General features: G+C 46.0%; 1 protein-coding gene across 2 annotated transcripts; it reads left to right on the top strand.

The window, feature by feature from the left end:
* Positions 1 to 261: 261 nt before the first annotated feature.
* WDR91 (WD repeat domain 91) lies at positions 262 to 20,694 on the top strand. Of its 2 annotated transcripts, XM_040596968.1 has the most exons (15): positions 262 to 484; positions 2,250 to 2,429; positions 3,860 to 4,067; positions 4,911 to 4,993; positions 7,065 to 7,189; positions 9,157 to 9,334; positions 9,613 to 9,768; positions 12,824 to 13,023; positions 13,473 to 13,623; positions 15,065 to 15,159; positions 15,483 to 15,651; positions 16,465 to 16,573; positions 18,080 to 18,192; positions 18,941 to 19,138; positions 20,054 to 20,694. In XM_040596968.1, the coding sequence occupies exons 1-15, from the start codon at positions 362 to 364 to the stop codon at positions 20,216 to 20,218; spliced, it is 2,253 nt and encodes a 750-aa protein (XP_040452902.1). In that variant the 5' UTR covers positions 262 to 361; the 3' UTR covers positions 20,219 to 20,694. The 2 variants fall into 2 exon arrangements, with proteins under 2 accessions (XP_040452902.1, XP_040452903.1); XM_040596969.1 differs by lacking the exons at positions 262 to 484; positions 2,250 to 2,429; positions 3,860 to 4,067; positions 4,911 to 4,993; positions 7,065 to 7,189 and adding an exon at positions 8,379 to 8,502.
* The last annotated feature ends 67 nt before the right edge of the window (positions 20,695 to 20,761 follow it).

The following is a 20,761-nucleotide window of genomic DNA, read 5'->3' as shown; positions in this document are numbered from 1 at the left end:
ACGCACCCGCGCCCCCACCCGCGCCCGCCCCTTCCATGGCCGCCGCCGCGCTTTCTGCCCGCCTGCGCTCAGCAACAAGAGCCGCACGTGGCGGAGAGCCAATCGGAACGCCTCCGGTGCCCGGCGGCGGCCAGTAAGGAGGCGGGAAAAACGCGGGCAGTGGACGCCGGCGGGGAGGGTAGCAACGAAGAGGCGGGAAAAGGCGGGCGGGTCGTGCGCATGTGCTAGTTGGGGACTACAAGCCCCGGCGCGCCTCGCGCCGGGTGGGCGCGGCAAGGTTCGCTGGGGGCTGCGGCTCTGCTGCCGCCGGGCCGGGCTCCCCCTACCCCCGGCCGTGGGCGGGCGGCGCCGCGGGGCTCCCATGGCGGCGGCGGCGGAGCGGACGGACGAGCTGGTGCGGGAGTATCTGCTGTTCCGCGGCTTCACCGCAGCCCTGAAGCAGCTGGACGCGGAGATCAAGGCGGACCGGGAGAAGGGCTTCCGGGTGAGTGGTGGCCGCGTCCCCGCTCCCGGCTGGCCGCGGGTGGCCCTTGGGGAGGCCGCTGTTCCCGGGCAGGCCGCGGGCGCCCCTCTGCGCACCCGTTCCCGGGGTTGGGCGAGCGGGGCGGCTCTGGGAGCGGCGCTCCGAGCCCCCGTGCCTTCCCGCGGAAGCAGCTCGCTTCAGGGACGGCCGCCCCCCAGCTGCCCGGGCTGGGTCGGTCGCCGGGGCCCGGCCGGCCGCACGGGCTGGACCCTCCGCATCCCGGCGGTGGGGGCCGCCACCTGGCCCTGCCGCAGCCGATGTACGCGCGGCCGCCCGGCGGGGGGCTCTGGCTGTTTGGAGGCTCTGCGCCGCTTGGCTACGAAGTGGCGGCGGTGCAGGGCAGCGGCGGTGGGTGCCAGCCCCTCGCCTGAGCTCCCAGCCGGGGGCCGCAGCTCCCGGGCAGCCGTCCCGCGCCGGCGGCCTGCTCGGCCCTTCCCGGGCCGCCGCCTGTGCACCCTCGGCCCCCGGTAACGCGCGGGGGCTTCTCAGCTTCGTGCCGAGGGGGACGGAGCAGCCGCGCGTTCGAGTGGGCAGCGGCGGGAGGACATCTCTTTGCCTGCATATTTTCTCAGCCGTGAGACTTTTATCTGGCGGCTTTACAGCTCCGCACTGTAGTTTACATGTCTTAAGCACCACCTGCCTTGCTAGATGTGTGAAAGTTGGTGCAGAATTTGACAGCCTCAAAAATACAGTCTCAGCCCTTTGTGTGAGCGTCACGTTCCTGTAGCAGCAGTGCTGGGCACTGAATGTAGTGTTCTGAACAGTTTCCTTTAACAATAGTACAAGCACTGCCTTCATAATTCATAAAGCATATTGCTTTTATTTTAAAAAATTTCAGCACTTTGCTAATGTTTAGAGGTTGGAAAACAGTTGATTTAATTGAAATTGTATTGTCCAAGAAAGGACTGTTGGCGTCACAGACTTAGACTTCAGTTCCTTTTATCTGTAGGAACCACAGAGACAGAAGCTGGGTGATGTCCTAAGATATTAACTGATGAGGGGGAGCAAACCACATATTTGAACAACTTTGCAACCTAGAGAAAATTAAACTACCAACTTTTTTTTTCCCCCTGATGCCTGTCTTGGCCATCAGAAATCAATGAGAAAAAAACCCCAACTATTCCCACACCACAGTTCTGCCGTATTGGTACTGCAGAAGTGATTTTCAGAGTCATAATGGCAAAACCCCCTTCTGTTTCAAACTTTAATGCCAGTCTTGTTAGTAGAGGATGTTATTAAAGATAAAGGTACTTCAAAGATTGCAGTACAATGGTTCTTTCTTCCTCTTTCTGTTGGCTAAATAGTTTTTTCCTTTTAGTCTAAAAATAAGTTTTCCAGGTGCTGCTGTTGAGTTTTGAACACTTAATCACGTTATTCCTGTTTTGCTGTTATCAACTGACTTCTTTTAAAAGTGGAAAGTTTTGCTTACATGCAAAAAAACCCACCAACTGCATTAATGACATATGATCTTTTTGTCAAAATCTGCTTGGCTATGTTCTTTCATGTCTTTTTTTTTAATTTTTTTTGTTTGGAAGGTGCTGCGGAGTGGAAGAATGCTAATACAAAATGCAGAGTGTTTCTAGGATTAGGAAAATAGCTAATGCATAAGTGCTGGATTGTGTTATTATTTGTGCAGTTAAAGCTTCTCAGTGTTAAGTTACAGAAAGTCTCTTGTGCTGGAAGAGCCCTCACATGACTGTAGTGTTCCCCATTTTGCCCGCTTTAGGTGGATAAGATAGTGGACCAGCTGCAGCAGTTTGTTCAGAGCTATGATCTGGCTGCCCTGCGGGATTACTGGAGTTACCTGGACCGACGCCTCTTCAGCCGTTTGGAAGATGTGTACCGGCCAACAGTGAACAAGCTGAAAACCAGCTTATTCCGATACTACCTTGTCCATACTGTTCAGGTAGTGTTTGGTTTTTTTAGGCTTCTGTGTTAAAAAGAACCGGGTCTCTGAAACCATAGCAATGAAATATCCTTGTGAACCCTGACAGGCCTGGTGGGTAAGGGACAAGCGATTGATGTGTCGTATATCAGGAGCATAGTAAGGAATGTCACGCAGGCTTGCATGACAAGTTTGTAAGCAGGATAGGGGAGCTCAGATGAGAAATACAGTTAGTTGGGAGCAAGATACTAGGATATGAAGGCAGGTCCCCCTCAGACTAGATGTTAGTCCTGCTCAGCCTCTGTTAATAACTTGGATACTGGGAAAGATCACGAGGTTTGTAAACACCTCCTTGTGGGGTATTGCCATGAGAACAGAGAAGGACAAGAACAGTGCTCAAAGCAGTCTTCATGAGTATGAAGAAATGAGCAGGAAGAAAGCCCCAAGCACCTGTATGCAGGTAGTAGTCAACTGCTCCAATGTAGAATATGGAATGATGGAGCAGGCAGCAGTAGAGCTGTTACTGCAGCGTTGGGGATCAACAGGCAGGATTGTCTGTGTTCCTTCCACTCTAACCTGCTGTCAGGACTCAGCCACTCCTTTGAGGTACCACAGTTGTTAAAGGATCAAGGGAGCTGGAGGGTCCAGAAGAAAAAAAAGATGACTTGAAGTTTGTGGAGGTGAGTTCTAGTTTGAGAGGGGAGAAGTGAGCTTCAAATCTGTACAAGGTATTGTGGGAGAGAAAATAAGTGAATGGTTTTTGTTTGCTTTGAATAGGATGGAAAATAATGAGTTTAAAATGGAGCAGAGTGTATCTTGTTGAAACACTAGGAAAGTCAAAGGAATCTGTTACGCAGGCAGGGCTCGGACAAACAGTAGACAAATACCTGTCAGGATTTTGTGTTTCATTTCTTGCTATCTTACCTCCTTGATTCTGTTCCCTGACTGAAAATCTTTAATGATGTGTGCTGCTGGAGGAGTGAAAATCTAATGCAAATTTCTGGAAGTGAGTTTTCTCATGTTTTGTTTTGCCCTATACTTGCCCTCGGGCATACTTGTCCTGTGTTCCCGAATAATGTATTGGATGGAAACTTTTTCAGGCTATGTCTTCTGTAGGTTTGAATAATTTGAAGTCTGCTTTGGTCCTGTACGTAAATGCTGATGTTTTAGTGCATAAACTGCACTGGTTTAGCTGGAAATCAGTGTGATCAGTTTAACTTGCCTCAGCCTTTAAACAAGACTGGTGAGTAGAAAGAAGGTCAAATTAAATGCGTTTTCCTGGTATATTTGGGGTGCTTTTGTTCCTTGATGAATCTGTTAACTCTAACCATGTGCTCTGTTGGGTGATGAAAATAGTTGTTAGTGTGCTCATAACAGAGAGCAAATATTACTAGAACCCACGTGGTGGCATTAATGAAAGCGTGAGCCCTTTTCTTCTTGCTGTATTTCAGACCAGCCGCAATGACAAGGCGCAGGAGTTTTTCCTCAAGCAGGCCTCTGAGCTCCAGAACCAGGCGGAGTGGAAGGATTGGTTTGTCCTGCCCTTCCTCCCTGCCCCAGACTCCAACCCCACCTTTGCTACCTATTTCTCACGCCAGTGGGCAGATACATTTATTGTGTCTCTGCACAACTTCCTGAGCGTCTTGTTTCAGTGCATGCATATCCTTTTTTGCAACTAATAGTTAAATCTCCCTTGCCCTGGTACTAGTAAAATGCTTACTATTAACAGTGGTGTCAAGAATATAATGTTGCAGAGCTTTCTGCTTTCAGGTTTGGAGCCAAGACTTAATAGGAAGCTGGTGTTTACCAGAGGATGTTGGAATAATTATTGTTCAATTATCTGATACATTATATTCCCTGGGTGCAGACAGTTGTGGTTGTTCAGCCATAGTAACTTGTCACTATGCAAGTGACTGGAAGTGCACATTTTGTTCTGAAATGCTTTTCCTCTTTGCTTGGCATAGTACGAAACAGGCATGCAACCTTGGGTCATAGTCCATAACTGAACTGGCATCTCCTGCTAGACTCTTCTGCGGGTACCTATGTTCACAACATTGTCTAGGGACAGCTCACTTTCCTATTAAAGTTCAACACTGGCAGAAGTAACTGCTTTTGTCCCCCACTACAGAGTTCTGACCTTGTTTGCTGATGGACAGGTTTACACTGCAGCTGAAATACAGATCATCTTGAACTGTGTCTTTAGTGTACACTAATGCAGTAACATAACTTGTCTTGTCCTCCACTTTGGTCATGTAAAAAGGAAGGATTTAAAAATCCTTGCGAAGTCTTATGTCAGATAGTTTGTGCAACAGTAAAGTACAAAGTTGGCTTAGGTAACTAAGCTGTTACTAGTCTTCTGACCTTGCACATAACTTCTTGTTAGTTGTATGGGCTGAGCGGCTTTGCTGTCTTACAGGCAAGTGGCTGGTATGGAGTGCTGACTTTTAGAATTAAGTCTGGTGCATACAAATTCTTGCCTTGGTTTTCTTTAACGTTCCTCACCAGTTCCAGTCATTTTGAACTTTGAAGCTGAATGTCTCAGGAGCAGTCTCATACAAGAAGAAAATGAATCATTGCGGCATAAGGTCAGAACTGAAGTCAGTCTTGCTGACTGTATGAGGCTCTAAGTTTTGTAAAATTGGTTCCATCTATTCAAGAAAGCTGTAACTGTTCAGTGCAGTTATTCCAAGTCAGATTCTCCTCTAAGGCCTTTGTTATTTTGGTTTATTTTTCAACTGTCTCCAGCAAACTTGGGGTTGTGATCATATAAAATGTCTATTTAGAGTATTGCTGTCCCTCCACTGGAGGTGATCCTTCTCCCTGTACTGTCTGACAGGTGGCTGGATACTGTGCAAGTCAAGAGAACTGAAACTAGTGGCAGGTTAAGGGCATATATAGCTGACTTTGGATGTAAACTTCTGAATAGTATTTAGTCACTTCCAGATTTTAGCTGGTGGAGCAATAAAAACAGGCAAAGAGGCAGTAAAACATTACTTCTGAAATGGCCACTTCAGTGTGGTTGGCATGCACCAAAGCAATTTAGATTAACTAATGGAAAAATTGTGAATGTTTTTTCTCAACTCTAGACCTTACAGGAAACCATAAGAAGGTCTGACTGGTTCAGACAAAATGTTGCCCATCTCCTTGTCTTGTGTTTGACAGTATCATGGGCAGATGCTTAGATGGTATAAGAATATATAACATGAATCAGTCCCTTTCCAGTATAATGTCCTATGAGAGAGATTTTGGAAATCTGCAGTTTAAGAACTTTCTAAATTATGGATCACATGTGGATGATCATGTGCAAGTGGGAAGCCTTACTCATGTAAGCACTACTTTAGTTTCACTTCCTCAAACATACCAAGTAAAAGCTCTCCCTGCATGATTACTTCAGTAAAATAAGTTGGTTTACCTCCTGTGTTACAAAATGTTACATTGTATGTTGTGCTTCCTGTTCCAACTCTTTTGGTGGCTGATCAATGCTGTTCATTTGTAGTAAAACTGTTGAAGTAAAATAGAATAATTGATTTCAAAAAGGAGGCTTTTTTATGAAAGGTGAGGTTTGTCACTGTACTGTATGAAGTCAGTGGATCAGGCAGATTTTGACAGGAGGATTCTGCAAAGATGGTCAGTGGATGGGAGCAGCAGGATCAGGTATGTTTTGAAACAAGGCTCCTCTATTTCCTCCAATTTTGTATTCTGTACTTTTAGTAAAATTAAAGCTGTTTTGGTGTGTTGATTGATATCACTTACAGACTAGATAAGATTTCTCTGGCAAATAGGCAGACTAAAATTGGACTTTCCTTTTTGAAGAACAGCTCAAGTCAGAAAAGCAAGCAGCTACCTACAGAGTACAGGTTTAACTCAATGCTAGTTGAAAATAACCATGAAATGAGAATCACTACTTGAAACAATGCAAATATGTAAATAGCAAACTGGATTTCTAAAGCTCCTTTTTCTTCCTGTAGTTTCTTTCCTTAAATACTGTGGTAAAAGGAAAAAGAATTATATCTGAAAAACGAATGTATGGAAACAGAAAAGCCTGAGGAACTCATGTGAACAAGAGTCACAGGCATAAACCACATCTGTCACAGAAAGCTGCATCCTGAGGTTCCTCTCTGCTAAGTGGAAAAAAGAAAAATATGTTTCTTCACAATGTGGAGATAAATCTCACTTGGTCATGCTTGGGAGGGAGCTGGGCATGGTGTGGAACTGGGTTTTGGGGTGACCTGATGGTGTTGTCATCAGTGCACTCTGCCAGCTCACCAAACCCTTGGCCGTGGGAAGATTACCTTCTAGGCTCAGTGCCCATACATCACTGCTGCCAGTCACATGCATTGCCCTGGCCTTGAACTGCATGCATGGGGTGGCTGATCAGCTCTGCCCTGGCCAGCTCTAGTTACCAGCCCCATTAATGTTCTTACAGCAACAGCCCAAGGAGAGGAGTGAAGGGTTTTCCTTAGGCTCCAGTTTCATGTGTGTAAAGTACTGATTTTCTTGATTACTTGGACTAGTGTGGTGCTTAGCCAGTCAGAGTGACACTATTCCCTCCCCACCCTTCTAGGGCTGTTGAAATAAAAGGAGTAAACATTTCAGCAAGTGGGAAGGAGGTGAATCTCAGTGACCCTTTGTTTACTTTGCTCTTTTCTCCCGTAGTTGTTTGCTTTGCAGGCTGAATCCTCTCGCATGAAGAAAGAGGAATTTCAGGTGGAACAAGCAGTTGTGCATCACAAGTTACCTGCATATGTGGCCAACATGGATCGGCTAGGGGACTCTGAGCTGTAAGTGCCTGCAGGGGAGGAGGTGGGGACAGGCTCTGCTGCTTTTATTGGGTCAGGGAGGCTCCTGGAGGGTTATTTACTTGTCCCCTTTGCCAGGAATCAATGCAGAAAGACATCCAGGCAGAAATTCTGGTGACCTAAGTGGGTTTAATGGGGGTGTTCATGATGGGCATCTCTCCTGCCATTTGGTAGACAGATTTTTGCCAGTCAGTGAGAGCCCAAGTACACATGGAAGTGATTCTGCTCGCCTGTCGGCATTACACCAAGGTGTTCTGGGCAGTCAGGGCACTAGTAGCAGTGCAATACCCTGCAGTACTGCTCAACTGAAGTGGATTGACTCTTGGTTCCTATTTACTTAGTATCTGTAGTGCAGTAGGTGAGTGCCCTGTGTTGTTTTGAAAACGTTCTTTCTGTGTGACCCAAAAGGGTCATTCTTATGCAGAGATGCTTTCCTGCTTTTGCATAGTTGGGGGAAAAGGAGGGTTTTTTTCTGTGAGGCTCAGTTATGCAGAGAATTCCCTATAAACTTGTTGCAGTTAAAGGGTGTTTTATGGTTACATCCATTGTATTCCTATCTGTGGAAATTGGGCAACATACACAGTGATACGGTTTGTGTAATTATTTAAACTTTTTTTTCCCCTCCCCCCGGTACAGAGTCATGAAAAGAAAGTCTGTGTTTGAATTCATTATGGTGTTGAGATGTTTTCTTTCTTTAAAAGGATCTGAAAGCAAATGTAGCTTAGCCGCAAGGTATTAATACTACTGGGGCTTTGACTTTCTCATGTGCTTCTTTCAGTTCTATTCAGACAGAGGGGGGTTGATCAAATCATCCTGCTGACAGTGACAAATAGAAGTTGTGGCAGAGGCCACACACAAAGTCTTTGTTTTAATCGAAAAATTGTCTGATAGACTTAAGTGTCTGAACTGTCTTGATAACTGCACTGTACACTCTGCACAGGACCGGCTACAAGAGTTTATTTTGAGATTTTTTTAACTATTCTGTGTGGAAAGCCCTGATGTTCATCTGCACACATGGGGGACAGTGACATGAAGGATAGGATAATTTATTCCCATATTAATTTTTGTCAATTTGTATTAGAAAAACTTGCCTAAGAAGTGGCATTTCTTGTGTGCACAACTTTGTCTTTTAGTCTAGGGGCCAGTTCTGATTGCTTTTTCCATGTGTGCTGAACCCAAAGCTCAACTTGGGTAGAATAATTCCTTCCTAGAAGAGAGGATGGACACAGTGAAGATGCTTGTATTCCCCTTCTCCTGGGTGCTGCTCTGCTCTGAGGAAGCTGTAGCGGAGTGAGGTCAGACAGTTACCTTCTGGGAAGCAGCTGCTGTTCTTGTCGTTGTGGGTTGAGAAGGGAGGTGTGTGTAATCATAGAAATGGACCTAAACTTTCTTACTTTGGGTCTAGTTTTTGAGATGCTTGAGGGCCTGTGCTTTGAAATTGCTGAACATGACTTGCTGAATATCTGAAGATGTTCAGTAAAACACTGGATGCTGAATGCATTTCAAAGTAGGTCTGTTTTATGCTTAGAAGTGGAATCCCAGCTGAATAGGTTCTTTAGAAATCTGCCTTTCCCTTTGGGTCTTTCTAAACTAACCGGATGGAGTGGAAGCAGTTTGAGGTGGCATTACAGGAGATTCAGCAACAGTTGAGCCTGCTGTTTCAATGGCATCTCTGAGAAGTGAGCTTTGGTTGTAGTAATTATGATCTGCTCTAGGCACTAACAGGATGTTTTGAAACTTTTTTTTTAAATGCATAGCAGTCCATTGGCTTGGAAAGGGACATCTGTCCTCTAGTGGTTCATACAGCTGGCACTTTGCTTGTTGGGTGGTCTTTGATCAGGCTGTCTGGCTACAATTTCATATTGTTTGGTGTGGTTTGTGTGTTTTGGGTTTTTTGTTTTGTTTTTGTTTGGGTTGGTTTTTTTTTCTTAATTTTATTTTTTAATTAGTGATATGACCTGCAGTCAGCGGAGTACTGCGCATTCTCTTCAGTCCCGGGGAGGCTTTCTGTCCTCTTTTCTCTCACAAAGTAAAAAGGGCCCTTCCAGACCAGCCCATCCAAGTGGGGCTTCTCCAATGCAGACTGGCAGTATGCTGCTAGGGAAGAAAGAACCAACAAATCACCAGGTAATTCTCCACTGTTTTTATTGAAAGGTGCTCAGTATCCAAGGAGTTAATTTGCAGCACAGCACTGCTTTAAGCTTTTGCTTCCACCTGAAAAAATGAAGTGTCCTTTCCTTCCTTGCAAGTTTATGCTGGGCCTGAATGCAGCACAAGAACGGCTGCTGTTATATGGGGTCTTGTGGAGGCCTTGCAGGTGCTTGATTTCTTTGCCGCCTCTTTTGCTTTTTGTTCTGCAGCCTAGCACAAGTGTAACTTTGCCAAATCATTCCTCTGCCTTCTAGAGTGCCAAAGGAAAAGAAGGAACAGTGAGCTGTAAGGATGGGAAGAGCCACTTCAGTGGGTTAGCAGGCGAGTCAAGTTCCCTGCAGCAGCGGCAGAAGCGCTTGCAAGAGCATGGGAAAGAAAGGAAGGAACTGCTTTCCAAAGGGACCTTTCAGGTACCAGGCAGCGCCGCAGGGCTGGGAAGTGGAGGGCTACAGGGGTTTTGTAGTTTGTTGTACTATGTGGTACAAGTGCAAGTGTTCCTGTTACACTTCTGAGTTGCTACTCAGATCATTCTGTATCAAAGGTTCTGTGTCCCTAGAAGGGAATCAGTATTGACATTTCAAATGGAAGAAGAGTTGTCTTTTGTCGTGATCTTTTCAACAGCCTGGTTGTGGAGGGCGTATGTTTTATCTGGCTTAATGGTTTTGTTCACATACTGTGTTATAATCCCCATTCCTTAGTGGCAAAGGGCTTGCCTGACCCATTCTGCTCAAGTGAGTTCTCTTCTGTGTGTTCTTATGCTGGTTTGTGCAGGCTCTCTGTGGGACAGAAGAAGCTGATAGAAAGTTTTTCTGGATAGGAGTGATGTTTGATTTTTGGAGTTCTTTTGTACTGTATAGTGCAGGTCTGCCTGGGGGTGTACTGTTCTTTCTAATCTGCTAAAATAATAAAACTGTCCTCAATTTTAACTGCTGAAGGGCAGTGGACTACTTCTGTTCACCTGTATATTGTTTGGCTTTCAGCAGGCATGTGGTCAAAGGATAACAGCGCAGGAGGAACGATGGCAGCATCTCAGGCACTCCCTTGGGGGAGAAACGGTGCAGAGCGACTGTTGCCTAATAGCCAGTAGATATGGCTGTTCTGTGATGGGGAGCACTGCTTTAGAGAGGAGATAGCCATGAGGAAAAGTTCTCTCATAGCCTTGAATGCTCACTGGTGTACTATCTAAAACACTGCTTAATTAAACGTTGGTCAGAAAATTGCAAAGCCCAGCTTCCCCTAAGTATCCTTTGACTTCCCTTGTTTTGTGACGTTCCAGGTTAAGGCAGTGTTTGAAGTTGATAGTATTTAGCTTTGTTCTCAATGTGTGTGAGCAAAAAGGAAACTGAAAGGTGGCAGCACTCTTTTTCACATGACTGTCATTCATTGGTTGTTATCTCTCCACATAAAATAACACAGAGGGGCATTCTTGGATTTATTTCCCAATCTTTTCTAGCTTTGTGATTTCAGATTATTTCATTATCCAGTGTTTGACCCATTGCTCAAGATGTGAAGCTACTATAAATAATGCAAGGATGTGTTAGGGAACAGGGTTTCAAAACAGTTTTGGAGCATTTAATCTTTAGAGGATGGTTTAGCGAAGGAATGCTTGCAGATGTTTTACTGGCTTATCACAGAATGGTTTGGGTTGGAAGGAACCTTAAAGGTCATATAGTTCCAACCCCTCCGCTGTGGGCAGGAGCAGCTTCCACTAGACCAGGTTGCTCAAAGCCCCATCCCACCTGGCCTTGAACACTTTCATGGATGGGACATCCACAGCTTCTCTGAGCAACCTATTCCTGTGTCCCACACCCTTACAGTAAAGAATTTATTCTTTAGATAAAGAATATCTAATCTAAATCTACTCTGTTTCAATTTAAGGCCATTTCATACCCTTGTCCTCTTGCTATGTGCCTCTGTAAAAAGTCCCCCTCCAACTTTCTTGTACGCTCCCTTCAGGTACTAGAATGCTGTAAGGTCTCCCTGGAGTGTTTCCTTCTAGTTAAATAACCACAGTTCTCTCAGCCTGTCTTCACAGGAAGGTGCTCCAGCCCTCTGATTGTTTTCATGGCCCTCCTCTGGACATGTTCCAACAGGTCCATGGCTGCCTTTGGTTGGGAGCCCCAGAGCTGAATGCAGTACTCCAGGTGGGGTCTCCCGAGAACAGGGTAGAGGGAGAGAATTGCCTCCTTCAACCTGCTGGTCATGCTTCTTTTGATGCAGCCCAGGATATCGTTGGCTTTCTGGGCTGCAAGCACACATTGCCAGGTCATGTTGACCTTCTTGTCCACCAACATCTCCAAGCCTTTCTCTTCAGGGCTGCTCTTGATTAATTCTCTGCCCAGCCTGTATTTGTGCTTGGGATTGCCCTGACCCTTGTGCAGGACCTTGCACTTGGCCTTGTTGAACTTCATTGGGTTTGCACAGGCTCGCCTCTCAAGCCTGCTGAGGTCCCTCTGGATGGCATCTCTTCTCTCCAGTGTGTTGCCTGCACCACACAGCTTGGTGTGGTCATCAGACCTGCTGAGAGTGTACTTGATCCTACCATCCATGTTGCTGATAAAGGTGTTAAATAGTGCTGGTCCCAGTACTGACCCCTGAGGAATGCCACTCACCGCTGGCTGTTGACCACAACTCATTGAGTGTGACCATCCAGACAATTCCTTATCTACCAAGTGGTCCATTCATCAAATTCATGTCTCTCCAGTTTAGAGGGAAGGATGTCGTGGTACAGTGTCAAGTGCTTTGCATTATGTGCTGTATCTGCTTCTTGTTCAGCTTCCTGTGGCAATGGAAGACTAAGCTGCTTTCAAACACTGCTGTTTGCTGCAGTGCAAATCTTTTCTCATTCAGATACCTTCACCTCATAAAACTCAACTTGTTCTCTCTGCCCTGTCAAACTGGGTTTTAAGCTTTTGGACTCTTGTGCCAACTCTACCGTTATCAATCAGTTGGCTGCAGTGGTTGCCCCAGTGTGCATGGACTAAATCTTTGGCAGATGAGGATAATCTATGCCTGGGGCTCACCATCCAACAAGAGCTTTTGTGCAGGTTTACTGAACTGTGTATTACATGGACGTAACTTATATTGTTGAATGCAAGAATTCCTTGAAATATGTTTGTTTGTGAAGCTGTGCTCTGATGGCATCAAAATGGGCCTCTAATACCAGCTGAGGTATGCCAAACAGATGTTGTGGTTCCTTTAATTCTTCCAGGAAGGTGTGTGGCTGAGCATGTGGAGGGGGATATAAGGGACTCTACAACCAAGGAGGCCATATTAAATGGTGCAATTGTGCAGCTTGGTATCTTTGTGCTCAGAAAGGTCCCTGGCAGAAGAGGTGTTGAGCAGACAATGCTTTTGTGTCAGTGCAGCTCCTTGGATTTTTTTCTCCCAGAGGGCTGGGGTGGCTGAAGAGCTTGATCTGGAGGTTCTGCTTTCTTGTATTTCACACAGGATTTCTTCTTTCAGGGCCAAAGTGCTGAGAAGAAAATAGATACTAGTGCAGCTGAGACAGAGCTGTGCTCAGAGCTGCATGCTGAGCAAACGGAGACTTCAACCAGGATGCCTGCCAGCAGTGCAGAGGCTGTGGGGGTCCGGCAGGAGCAGCCTTTCATCGTCCTGAGCCAGGAGGAGTATGGGGAGCACCATTCATCAATCATGTACTGCAGGTAATGGACTGGCAGAAGAGGGCTTTCTCACAGAAGCATCTGTAGAGGACCAGCTGTGTCTGACCTCTTTCTCCCAGCCTCTCTTCTGTCCAGGACATAGTGCATGTACTCTCAGTTGTAGGGCAGTTTAGCTGGTGTGACTGAAAATAGCCTGTAGCTTGTGCAGTGAGAACAGACAGATTTTTGTGACTGACTGGAGATGCCAGCCAGGAAGAAAATCCCTGGGAAAGCAGAATGGTATTGCTTAAGGGCATTATGCTTTGTATGTGGAACTTGATGTGCTTCATTGTGCAAGTTACTGTGGACTGAACAGGAAGCGGTGCAAGGAAGTTGATTCCTGCAGAAGGAATTGGTGTGTGGCCAGGAGAGGAAGAATTACTGGGGTATCTACTTGCATCTGAGAACTTTATGGGGGAAAAATACCCACTTGGTTTTTTTTCTGCACATAGGGTTGATTGCTCTGGACGGAGGGTGGCCAGCTTGGATGTGGATGGGGTTATCAAAGTTTGGTCTTTCAACCCTATAATGCAAACTAAAGCTTCATCCATTTCCAAATCTCCATTGCTGTCTCTGGAATGGGCAACCAAACGTGATCGGCTGGTGAGTAGTCTGTGTGTGGAGACCGAGCATCATAGCAGATGATTTGGGGTTGTGTTGCTGTGTGGTGTGTGTGAACTTCATGATAGCTGCATTGTGGAAAAGATCAGGGCAACAGTTTGTTTCCTCTTTAGTGGGACCTGGGGAAATGAAGCCCATAGGGTCTAAGAAAAAGTGGGGAGTGTGCTCTGTGTATTGAGCAAGAAATTCACCACTGGTTGCCTTGAGTCAGAAGTTCTCAAGGTGCAGTGCTGGTACAGTTGCAGGATAGAAGTAGCTCCTTTAGCAGAAGTGCCTCTCTTCAGGCAGAGCAGGTAGCTGCTTGTAAAGGCAGGCAGGCAGAGGCCTCCTGATACAACAGCCTGTGGGAACCGTCCAGCAGGAAGCTGTGGAGCTTTACTTGTAGCCTGAGCCAGAAGCAGAGAAGGAGGAGCAGGGGTGTGGTGTTGACATTCTACTTGTGCAGGTGTGAAAAGGGCTCCATAGCCAGTTTTGTATTGGTGCCTGACGAGTTGGGGGGTTGCTGTGTGCATAAGGAGCTCAAGGCTTGTTTAAATATCACAACAGTTTAAAATTTTCCTATAGCACTTTTTCTCTAGCTCTGTAACTAGAGAGGAGCCTTGAATTATATGTATTCTGAGTCCTGGAACTATTGCTAGTGTTTCATGCCCTCTGTTGGTGGAGAGACAGGACTGTGTGAAAAGGCAGGCCTGCAACTGAGGGAATATTGTTCATGTTCTGGCACTGACGATGTGTTGCTGCTAACCCCAAAATGCTATCTGTGAAGAGCTGGTGCTACAGCTTGTCTCTTTCCTTTGCTCTTAGAAAGGAAGTTATCTGTGTAGATGTTCTGATGCTTCTTCTGCTTTGTGGAATTTATTTCCTGCTTGCTGATAGAAAGGTTCTTCTTTCTGAAATACATGGGGATTCAGCAGCAAATTGGGCTCTGAAGTGAAAAGGATCTGACTTGCTGCTTTTTCTTTGATAATGCATCCCACCATGGTTTTACTTTTATTTGAATTGTAGCACCACTGATAAAGCATGTGTGAGCCCTTCTGGATGACTTCATTCTCCTCTGGATAAGAGGAGGTGACTTCTACTTAATTTTTTCTTAAACTTAGGCTGTTAATTCTTGCTCCTCTAGATATTGAGACTGCACATATATATGTTGAGCTATACTCTAGGAAGTGGCTTTTATTCCACCTTGGAGCCTATCAGATCCTTTTCTGACTGGAAAGCGATGATTTTACTTTGACTTCTGTGGCTCTGGGGTAGTCATAATCTGTGTGATACACACAGAAAGACAGGATGTACCCTAATGGAGTGATGTTTAATTGGAATGCATAAATAGAAAAAAATTTACTCTGTGGTGTTAGTGGTTGTTGGACAGCATCATTGTACTCATCACTCACCCTCCTTCCGTCTCCTCCTTGCTGGTTTCAAGCTATTGCTTGGCAGTGGGGTCGGGACAGTTCGTCTTTATGACACAGAAGCAAAGAAGAATCTCTGTGAGATCAGCATTGATGAAGACATGCCCAGGTAACTCTAGAATACTGATTTTTATATATAAATATAAATGTTGTTGGGTTTGAATATGAAAAGGTAGGTGAAGTTTACATGTTCCTGTTGCTTTCCGGCAACTGCAGGACTATAGCCTTCATCCAAATGGCAGTCCCTGTCTGAGTAGCATAAAACTGCTCCTTTAAACAGGAGGTGCTCAAAATCTGTCGAAGAACACAAATCCTGCCCTCCTTTACAGTGCACCCTGTCTTGCAGGGTCTTAACGGGAGAACTTGTAGTTGAGTGTTGGGCTTGAGGCATGTGCCGGACAGAGGTAATTCAGACTGCTTACTGTGTTACAGGATCCTCTCGCTTGCCTGCAGCCCAAGTGGTGCCTCCTTTGTCTGTTCTGCGGCAGCCCAGAGCCCCATCTCCCACGTGGACTTTTCAGCAGTCAGCTCTGGGGGAAAAAGCGTGAACCAAGTTCCTGGGAAGCTGCTACTGTGGGACACTAAAACGATGAAGCAGCAGGTACTTGCTGGGTTTCTTTTCTTTCTTGGTCTGCTTGCTGAGAATGAGTGTCTTCAGTTTCAATGTGTAGGAGCCCTCTTTCCAAATTATGCTGACTTTCTTTTCAATACTCCTTTTTTCTGCCCCCCCCTCTTCCTCCTGTCTCCTTTATCACATACAGGATAAAAATTAATAATGTAAGTAGCTTCTGGGTTTGGGTGGTTTTTTTTGTTTTATTGGTGTGTTGTTTTTTTGAGGTATTCTTCAAAGTAGTCCATAGCCTTGTTTCTATCCTGCCTGCAGAGTTTGTGACTGGAAATGTTCCAGGTGGATTGAATGATGCTTTGCTGAGGCTTTCTCCAGTTGTGCTCCATTGAAGGTTTTTTTTTTTGCTGCCATTTCCTCTGCCTTCCCTGTTTCTAAATGAAGTGCTTCTTTCAGAGGTTTCATTTCATGTCATCTTCACCATTGTTTTGATTTAGATGGGTCAGATTCTGGCAGGGAATCTTCATCCCATCTCTCGCCTCTACCCTTAAGAAATACTATCCCTGATGTACAGGAGACAGCAACATATTCAAGCTAATGCCTGCCAGAAGCTGGTTTTGCAGCCTTGAGGCCATGGCAAAGAAAGCTGTGGCTTGGCTGAGGTGAATCGTTGGTTCAGTGTCACAGTAAAATGCAGCTGCCAACCTTGAAGTCTGTAGTCATGAGACATGTAGGGTTTCAAACTGGAATTCTTGCTACTAGATACAGTCTTTACTCCCTCCCCTGGAGATCAGCTCCTTAACACCCCTAGCTCCATTTCTTTGCATTAATGCGGACTTTCCCTTCCAGCTGCAGTTCTCCCTGGAGCCTGAGCCCATTGCTATTAACTGCACAGCGTTCAACCACAATGGCAACCTGCTGGTCACTGGGGCTGCGGATGGGATTGTTCGTCTCTTTGGTATGATGGAAAAGGGTTAGGGGTATTGACCAATAGCTGAATATGAGCTGGCAGTGTGCCCAGGTGGCCAAGAAGACCAATAGCATCCTGACTTGTATCAGAAATAGTGTAGCCAGCAGGACAGGGGCAGTGACTGTCCCCTCATACTCAGCACCGGTGAGGCCACGCCTCAAATACCATGTTCCGTTTTGGGCCCCTCACCTACAAGAAAGGTGTTGAGGTGCTGGAGCATGTCCAGGGAAGTGCAGCAAAGCTGGTGAAGGGCCTAGAGAACATCCTGTTAGGAGAGGCTGAGGGAACTGGGGTTCTTTGGTCTGGAGAAAAGAAGGCTGAGGGGAGACCTTATCACTTCCTAAACCTACCTGAAAGGAGGTTGTAGCAAGGTGGGTGTTGGTCTTTTTTTTTTTTTTTTTAAGTAACAAGTGATAGGACAAGAGGAAATGGCCTCAAGTTTCACCAGGGGAGGTTTAGATTGGCTATTAGGAAAAATTTATTCACTGAAAGGGTTTTTAAGCACTGGAACAGGCTGCCCAGGGAAGTGGTTGAATTGCCATCCCTGGAGGTATTTAGAAGATCTGTAGGTGTGGTGCTTCTGGACATAGTTTAGTGGTGGCCTTGGCAGTGCTAGATTAACAGTTGGACTTGATGACCCTAAAGGTCTTTTCCAACCTGAACAATTCTATGAAACGAGGCAGTGAGGTGGCCACTCGGGTATCCCCAGCTGGCTGCCCCCAGCGCCTTTCTTCTGCAAGTAGGAAGGCAGCTGTGGGACATGCTTGAACATCAAGGTGGAAGCTGTTTTCTCTCCTCAACAACAGCTCTCAGGAGTGAATTGACATAAACTTTCTCTGGGGGACATTGACAGGTGACACTGGTAGTGCTGCTGGATTTGTTGTTTCCCTCCTGTTGAGGAGAGAGTTTACTTGCCCTTGAGCCATGCAGTCTTGGCTCTGCCATATAGTAGTACCAGTATCAGAGGCTGAGTCTTGAGGAAAGGCATTTATGTGTGATGTTCCAGTTGAAGGCAAGATCTTCACATCGGTCCTTCCCTGAGCAATTTCTCTTTCTCAGGTTTTGCCCTTTTCAGCCTGTCCTTGTGATAAAGACAGTTTGGGCCTCCCTCTTCTGTGGATGAGGGATCTGCTTCTGGCCCAGATCCCAGGTCTGTGGGAAGACAGAGCTGGCAGCAGCTGTGAGGCCGGACAGGATGGCAATGGGAGGGGAAGAAAACAGGTGGCAGTTTGGAAACAGAATGCCTGCAGTTGACAGTGAGCATGTGAGCAACCCTGTAAAGCTGGAGGAAGAGGTGACTAGTTAAAGGCAATGATTTCTGTGGCCCATGTAAAAGCCACATGCTGGAGAATAAGCACAGGGTACTGGGATTGGATTGGTCTCCCCCAGGCTGGTTTAGAGGGCTGGGACAGAGACCTTACAAATGTGAAGGGCCTCTCTCAACCTCAGCTCTGTGCAAGTACAAGAAGTGTTCAGTACTGTTTCTCCCCTCAGATATGCAGCAGCACGAGTGCGCCATGAGCTGGATGGCACACGATGGGGAAGTATACTCTGTTGAGTTCAGCTGTGATGAGAACACTGTCTACAGCATAGGCGAGGATGGCAAGGTAGGCTCTGGGTGACAGTCTACTGGTCAGCTGTCAGTGTTATCCTTTCTGGGGTCTTCCCCATATGGTGGGGATAGGAGTAAAAATACCCTCAATCTGGAGGATCTGCAGGCTGCTGACTGTAATCTTAGGTGTGCAGCACCACCCTCCTCCATACAGTCTCTGCAAAGAGTGGCTGGAAGGAGTATTAAGAACTAGAGCTGTCTTGGACCTTGTCTGCAAATCCTACTGCTGATGACATCCCCTTCTTAAGGGATCCATGTGAAGGTGACGTTTCTGTGCCCCCGAGATCACTACATTTGAGATCTGTTTCGCCAGGGAGCAGATCCTTGACCACTTAGCATGAATTCCTTGTCAGCAGCTCCCTGTTGTTTATTATAAAAGCTTCAATTTCTACAGTCTTCAGCCATACATACAGGTGTGGCTTGGGGAGGGAGGGAGCCACCTGCCTGAAGGTGTGGGTCCTTGGCTGGTGAGAGTTAAGTGAATTTCTCACTGGGATCCTGCATGAAATGTAGAAGGATACATAGGCAGCAGTGCTAGTGGAAGGCAGGACATATGTTTGCATGGATAGCAGGCACTCTTTGCAGCCTTTGCAGCCTGTTTTATAAATATAGCCTCTTACACAGATGTCGAATGCCACCTTCTGTTTGTGAGGAATAGCTGTTTTGCTTAATGTCAAATGGCCTCTCTACTATCATCCCAGTGAATTATACTATGGGGTTTTGTCATCTTTTTGTCATTCTAGTTTATTCAGTGGAATATTCACAAAAGTGGTTTGAAGGTGTCAGAGTATGATCTTCCCAGCGAAGCTACAGGTCCTTTTGTTCTGTCCGGGTACAGTGGCTACAAGCAAGTCCAATTCCCACGAGGGAGGCTTTTTGCTTTTGACTCCGAGGGTAGCTATATGTTGACATGCTCTTCTACTGGAGGAGTAATTTTTAAGGTAAGTCTGAGAAGTGATGGGGAGTACTCTTAAGCATCCATACAAGCTTTTGTTACAAGGCTGCAACAGCAGCCACTGGAAGGTCTCTAGCAGGACCTGTCTATCCCTGCTCTGTGAAAGTTGCTGCTCAGTTTCATACAACATGCATTTTAGCAGTGTGTGGTGTTTAGGAGGTGTTTGAACTCTCTGTAAGCATTTGGCCCTCTGCATATAGCTGGAGTAGGTATGCTCCTTGTGTTCTTAAAGCTTAGCTGCAGCAGTTTTTCTTAATGCCCAAGTGCCTAGGACAAAGTTTTGTTTTTTTAAATGTATTGATGCATGCCAGTTCAATGCAAAATGTGTAATTGTTGTCTGATGCTCGTTTTTAATCTGCCTTGTGTGCTTGCTGATGCTATGTTAGTCCCAGCCTGATTCTCTCCTCTTACTGTGTACTAAAATGAAATGAAGGGTAAAGCTGAGCGGCTTCAAATACCCAAATTTTTGTGCTGCAGTAACTAGGTGGTTACTGATCGCCCCTTACCTGCCTCCTCTTGAGTCAATAGCCATCAGTATAAGCTATTGCAAGGCAGATCAGAAGGAATTTACTTTGCATCTGGGGCATTCAGAGCACCCATGCTAATGTGAGCCATATCTTAGGCTTACATGCTCCTTGTCAGTGAGTAGTCTTAGCCTGCCATGTGCAATTACAGCAGCTCGGGTGATGTTAGAAGCTGAGCTGCTTAAGAACATGTGCTTCTGTCATGAGACTGGAAATTTCTTGTGTGCTACATACAACTCAACATCTCTCTGATTTTATGCTTAGTTATGTATGCTTATAGGGATATGGAGTCTATAGCAGGCTTTTATTTCTGCAGGTGCACTGCCCCCACTACAGAAATTTTCCTCCTTAAAAATCTTATGCTTTCCTTATTTCAGTTAAATGGTGAGGAAAAGGTCCTGGAGAGCTGTCTTTCCCTGGGAGGACACCGAGCTCCTGTTGTCACAGTGGATTGGAGCACAGCCATGGACTGTGGGACCTGCCTCACTGCCTCTATGGATGGGAAGATTAAATTAACAACCTTGCTGGCTCAGAAGTCCTAACCTGGATAGTACAGAAGTGGAAGAGCAGCAAACTTGACAGAAACAGTGTTAACTCCATGGGAACAAACTGCATGGGAAAGAAGGCAGTCTCTCTTCTCATTGTAGCTTTTGCCTCTTGACAAACATTAATACATTTGCCAAAACACTGTGCAATAGAATGCCGGTATGGATGGGATCAGTGGCAGTACTGAAAAGTAAGTCTCCACTGACGCACTGTGGTAGCTGGGCTCCCTCTATTAGGGAGTCTTAACTAGCACATGGCTAGAAGGCTGCTGGGATCATGTCAGGGGTTCTGCAGAAGAAGGTGAGGCTGGAGGAGGTGTGCATGAGACAGCACAGTGCATGGTGATGTCTCAAACTGCAAAGGCCAGTGCAAAACCAGAGTATTCTTTTGGTATAGCATTTCTCGATGTGCTTTTTCTTTGATGGTTTTGTTTTAGTTTCTTTTCCATAAAAAAAAAAAATCCCTTGCACTTGATTTCTGTGCTCTGTTCAGCTGTTGTTGGAAAACATGGAGGGTGGCTGGGGCAGTGGTGTGCCAAG

The sequence above is a fragment of the Falco naumanni genome, chromosome 5 (assembly GCF_017639655.2).
Source record: "Falco naumanni isolate bFalNau1 chromosome 5, bFalNau1.pat, whole genome shotgun sequence".
NCBI classification, from domain to species: domain Eukaryota; kingdom Metazoa; phylum Chordata; class Aves; order Falconiformes; family Falconidae; genus Falco; species Falco naumanni.
The sequence above is the reverse complement of the archived record's forward strand: the minus strand, read 5'-3'. Positions and strand labels throughout refer to the sequence as shown.

Coding starts and splice junctions, on each gene's coding strand:
- WDR91 (XM_040596968.1), top strand. CDS start 362: ATGGCGGCGGCGGCGGAGCGGACGGACGAGCTGGTGCGGGAGTATCTG. Junction 2,430..3,859: donor ACCTTGTCCATACTGTTCAG/GTAGTGTTTGGT, acceptor GCTGTATTTCAG/ACCAGCCGCAATGACAAGGC. Junction 19,139..20,053: donor CTGGAGGAGTAATTTTTAAG/GTAAGTCTGAGA, acceptor TCCTTATTTCAG/TTAAATGGTGAGGAAAAGGT.